At 37.5% G+C, this 5995-nt stretch overlaps 1 protein-coding gene across 3 annotated transcripts in view; it reads right to left on the minus strand.

The window, feature by feature from the left end:
* The window catches only part of LOC107751889 (trafficking kinesin-binding protein 1-like), a 69136-nt gene that overhangs the window by 47445 nt on the left and 15696 nt on the right, over positions 1 to 5995 (minus strand). The window contains exon 1 of one of the 3 annotated variants that reach the window (XM_016567662.1): positions 1183 to 1421. The exons of the other annotated variants lie outside the window; for them this stretch is intronic. Coding sequence (XP_016423148.1) covers positions 1183 to 1336 — 154 coding nt within the window. The 5' untranslated portion in view covers positions 1337 to 1421. Of the gene's footprint in view, positions 1 to 1182; positions 1422 to 5995 lie in introns of those variants that run through there. 3 annotated transcript variants of the gene reach the window in all.

Below are 5995 nucleotides of genomic sequence, written 5' to 3' on the forward strand. Positions count from 1 at the left end.
TACTAGGGCTGCACGATAAATCGCATGCGATATTTAACGCGCATCTTGTCAGTAAAGCTGTGAAAGCCCGCAGGTGATGGAGATTTACCGCTGATTACAGAACCGGCTTTACTGACAAGATGCGCGTTAAATATCGCATGCGATTTATCGTGCAGCCCTATTAAATAAATGAAGAATACTTGAATTTAGTGTTAGTTTAAAAATAAAACATTTTTAAATAATTAATTATATATTCAGGTTTCAACTAAGATGTTACTAGCTTTTGTTTTTATACTCCAACTGCTCTGTACTTAGGAGACACAAAATGTATTATTATTATTGTCAATTAATAATAATAATAATAATAGCAGTTATTGTTATTATTTTTTATTATTATTGTATTCATCACCAAAGGTTACACTGTAAAAAAAAAAGAAGAAAAAAAAAGAAAAGAGAAAGTGTTTTACAAGAAAATACTATTTCTTTCTACTTAAAAATGTCACATTTAATTCAGTGTGATACTTGCCATTGCTTTGTAATTATTTGTGAAATTTACTGTCAATTCCTGAGGAAAATTGGTTTCAAAACTAAATCCTAGGCCAAAAAAAAACACATGGTTGATATAGTTAAGTATTACTCTCGTTATATAATGGCATACTTGCAGTGCATGCTGTAATACCATGAGAATGGTCTGTGCAGTGTTGACATGATCAACCTTAAGAAATGTTCTGGGACAGAGCAAATTCATAATAAATCTAAACAGCATGCCATGACCTTAATTAGTCACAAGCTAAATCATATTTTAATACTTGTTCCTGAAACTTTATGATTAATACACTGAAACTAAATGATTCAAACTGTAACTCCCCGATGTCCTTCAGCACTAACATCAGTAATGATGTTCTAACACAAATGACTGCCTGAGTGTTTACACCGAATATTATGAAATACAAATATTGATAAGATCAGAAAGAAGAGGAAACCCGACAAGATGAAGAATCTAACGCATTGTGTACATTTTATATGCCCTATGTCATCACCAACCAAGGATGGAAAAACCTGTTTAGATTGTTTAGATTTCAAAATGAGCTACTTGACCATTACTGAAAGACACCGAGTTACTGTGACAGTACGTGTCTTTGATAGCACTAGGACTTTTGACTTTTAAAAGGATCAAAATATCAAAGGGCACAGGTACTGTACCTTCCTCCAGGGTATACGGCTTTGCATCTTCCTCATTATCCTCATCATCAGCACTGTTTGAGCTAAAGTAAGACGAGGTAGATATTTCCAGGATCTCTGAAGAGGAGTCAAACTCAAAGTACTCCTCATTAGAGTGATCAAGAGTCAATGCCATGCTGTCACTGGGCTAGTTAAGCCCAGGCTGGCTCAGCCATCTCACGTCAACAGCCATCTGTGAGACCGTGACATTGGGCTGGACATTTAACTCTATCTCAAAGATCAGATAGACAGTCTCTGACTGACACACACCTGTCACAGGAGACTCAATGCCTCGGACATTACCACTTAGATAAGAAAAAGCAGGGGATGTGTCACTTAAGTAAGAAAATAACTCAACTACATTTTTGTAAAACAACATGCATTTTTAAATAGAATTGTAAGAAATTACAGAAGGATTTTGATTAAGATTAGTCTAACTTAAAACTTAAAAGAAAGTCCTACCCCCCTTCTGCAGAGGACAGAATGGTACTTTCCACTGACGTACCATGGCAACCTATCAAGGCGTGACTGAGTTGTGTTTGACTACACCTGTTGTGTGGGCGGAGCCTGTGCATATTCCCTGATGAAAACATTCCACATCGCCATAAAGAAGGCAAACAGGACATCTGACACAACAGGAACCATAAAGTAAAAGTACAAAGGATAAAAAAAACACACCTATTACCAAAAATATGATACATATTTTAATACAAAATATAACTAATTTTGGTAAGTGTACTTAAAAATACAGCACAAACAATACACATTTTGTATAAATACACTATTTTATTAAAAATTAAGCACATTCCCCCCCCCATATACACACACACACACACACACACACACACACATTACTCCATCAAAATAATTACAGATTAACTAATTTTCACTTATTACACTATTATTTCAACATGATCTCATGAGTATTCATAAAATGTGATATTAATAATCTATTTGTATTAATCATCATTTGTGTATGAACTTTACAGACATACAAATGTTTACAAATCCTTATTAATTTGTAATCAATTGATCACTCGATTCTCTGTGGTCATAATTAATTATATTACATTTTCAGTCACATTTATTTAACATAGTTGGCTCATTTACTTAATTTGAAATGACAACATTCTTGTATAGTCTTGTATAAACAGACCAAATACACACTGGAAAAGGAGATCAGAGTGGCAAAGAGGAATTATTCTGAAAAGCTAAGGATTCAGTCCTCTTCCAGTGACTCAGCATCAGTGTGGAAAGGTCTGAAAGACATCACCAACTACAAGACACCATCCCCCAGCACTGTGGAGAATCAACAACTGGCAGACGATTTGAATGAGTTTTACTGCAGGTTTGAAAAAGACCCCACACCCACTCTGAACACTTCTCCACACAACCATTAACACCTCCTGCAACCCCACTCTCGTCATCTCCTGCACATCAGATCAGCAAAGATGATGTGCGCCAGGTCTTCCGGAAGCAGAAGAGGAAAAAAGCACCAGGCCCAGATTGTGTTACACCAGCCTGTCTTAAATCCTGTGCTGTCCAGCTGGCCCCCATCTTCACACAGATCTTCAACAGATCACTGGAGCTGTGCGAAGTCCCTTCATGCTTCAAACGCTCCACCATCATCCCCGTCCCAAAGAAACCCAAAATTACGGGACTTAATGACTACAGACCTGTGGCTCTAACGTCTGTGGTCATGAAGTCTTTTGAAAAACTGGTGCTGGCCCACCTGAAGGACATCACTGGACCCTTCCTGGATCCTCTTCAGTTTGCCTACAGAGCAAACAGGTCTGTGGACAATGCAGTTAACATGGGACTGCATTATGTTCTGCAAAATCTAGACAGCCCAGGGACTTATGTGAGGATCCTGTTCGTGGACTTCAGCTCGGCCTTTAACACCATCATCCCAAACCTCCTCCTGCCCAAACTAACTCAGCACTCCGTGGCCACCTCCGTCTGTCAGTGGATCAACAGCTTCCTGACAGACAGGCAGCAGCTAGTGAGGCTGGGAAAATACACATCCAGCACCCGTACGATCAGAACTGGAGCTCCTCAGGGCTGCGTCCTCTCCCCACTGCTCTTCTCCCTGTACACCAACGACTGCACATCTAAAGACGGCTGTCCGGTGCAGTCTTAACAACCTGGAGCTCAACATGCTCAAAACAGTGGAGATGATCGTGGACTTCAGGAGAAACCCCCCAGCACTCCCCCCACTCACCATCATGAACAGCACTGTAACAACAGTGGAGTCAATCAGGTTCCTGGGCACCACTATCTCTCAGGACTTGAAGTGGAACACTCACATTGTTAAAAAGGCCCAGCAGAGGTTGTATTTCCTTCGCCAACTGAGGAAGTTCAACCTGCCACAGGAGCTGCTGAAACAGTTATACTCCGCCTACTTACACACTTATTTATCTAACACACATACTTAGTTTACATTTCGAACTTGCACATAATATACCTGTACATACAAAACTGTCTATTGTAATATACCTGTACATACAATTGTCAATTTGTATATTGCTATTCCCTATTTACTTGTTCTATTTTTTTATTTTTTTAATCTGTGTTTTTGTCCTGTCACTGTCATTCTGTTGCACTGTGGAAGCTTCTGTCATGAAAACAAATTCCTCGTATGTGTAAACATACCTGGCAATAAAGCTCATTCTGATTCTTTTGATTCTGATTGTAGTTCATGATAGTGTAATATGGTAATAGACTTTACCCTTTTAACTCAATAACTTGACAAATGGAGTGTGAAGACATGCAGTGTTTGATAACAACACTTCTAGACTTGCGCAACTCCACCTAGTCTAAGAACGTCACATGTATCACACATTAATAATGTCTTGCATTGACAGAATGCAAATTGCTTATAATTGCAATTGAGTCTGCAGCGCTCCTTCCTGTAAATGTGGTTTGTTGAGGGCCTTCATTCCTATGGAAACACAATAGCGTGACAGGAATTGGATGATGCCACAATGGCCGAGGCCGTGAAGGAGGCGGGTTTCTCTTTAGTGTGAACTTAACCATGGCTGAGCCTTTGTGCTTTAGCTCCATTGAAGAGGCAAAATGGAAAAGCAAGAAAAGACAGGCTGAAAATGGTGAAGAATAAGGTGAAGGGCTGAGAAAACTTTGAGAGGGGAGGAGAAAGTGAGAATGGGAGTGGGAAATGCAAAAGAGGTTGAATGGGAATAAAAAAAGAATGTGTTTGCGTGTGCTGAATTCTGCTCCCCCCACTTAAGTAATCAATATGCTGCGTGAGAGGAATAGAGACCCAAACCACAACACAGAATGTGGGTCAACAAAAAAAACAAACAACAACAAAAAAAAACTTCAGTCTTAAATAGTATATAGTTAACTGTACATTTTAAACACAAACATATCATATTATCACATACTCATCCACAAACAGAGCTTATATTCTGCACTAATGATCCATAACTGATAGCTTGGTTTGGTTTTATTAATAATGGGATGTCTAAGTGTTATGATGAAGTATGTTACAAAATAACATCAGTCATTTGGGGTTAATGTAGTATAGACTGTTGAAACTCATTCATTCATATCAGGCCAGTAAGCCATTACACATACAATATTTACATGTCTCTGACTAGTCTTTCACACCACTGTCTCAGCCTGAGAGATTTCTGTATTGACTGCAAGATTGACAGCCAACAACAGTCGGTGTGTTTGAAAACACATACGCATCCATCTAACACCTCTGCATTGTTTATTACTGTCTTTACACTGTATTAAAATGATCCACTTCTGTGACTCATTGATGTTTTTTTTTTTAATTCGTTCCCCCAATTTTGGTAATGTGATAAAATTGAGACAGTTAGCTATTCATCATAGACCAAGCATGACTAAATAAACATTGCATATGCATAACTTGACACCTGAACTTGCATAATACGCTGCATGGCGACACAACATTGCAGTAAATGACTGGGATCAAAACAGTGCAGTTTTATGAAGGATTATGAAACCATCCCAATTCTTAGGAAAAGTATTACAAGGAAGGAAGGATAAGGCAGCAATCAGTCATCAGAGAGCAATAAAACATCCAGCAGGCATAGATCAGAGTGCAGTGCTGTGATATAACCTGCTGCTTCTGAAACAGCCGGGGTGCATGACTTCATAATGTCTACACACGAGTGCATCATCAATGGCTGATCTCAGAGGTAGCGTTGAGACTAAATGTCAGTGTGTGCACAATCATTTTATTGATTTGCACAAATATATTAAAACGTTTTTGAAAGAACAACAGACAAATGAGATTTCATGGCTATGTATATTCAGATATAACTGACTGGGTTATGAATGTGATTTAAACCTGAATACACAGTCATAATTTTATGCCTCTCCGCTTTAAAACTATGAGACAAGTGAATGAAACTTATGGTTATTAGGCACTTCTGCTGAAATATAGGCATCGCTTTGTAAAAAGTCTTATGGGTAACACTTTACTAAGTTCACGACAAATACAATGCAGTTCATAATACAATGCATTGGAATATTAAGAACTGTCATGGCTTGGGGGTCCAGAAGTCTGAGACTACATTGCAAATCTTGGATTTAAAATGTAAATTAAACCTGATTAATAATAATAATAATAATAATAATAATAATAATAATAATAATAATAATAATAATAATAATAAATAAGTAATTAATACATCATTAAATAAATGAAAACAAGAAATGTTGACATAAGACTATTACAAATTATTTAAAATTTTGAACAATATGTAATGAATTTAAAAAAAAGAGCTTTTTTTTTTTTTTT

The sequence above is a fragment of the Sinocyclocheilus rhinocerous genome, unplaced genomic scaffold, assembly GCF_001515625.1.
Source record: "Sinocyclocheilus rhinocerous isolate Xijiao unplaced genomic scaffold, SAMN03320098_v1.1 scaffold752, whole genome shotgun sequence".
NCBI lineage: Eukaryota > Metazoa > Chordata > Actinopteri > Cypriniformes > Cyprinidae > Sinocyclocheilus > Sinocyclocheilus rhinocerous.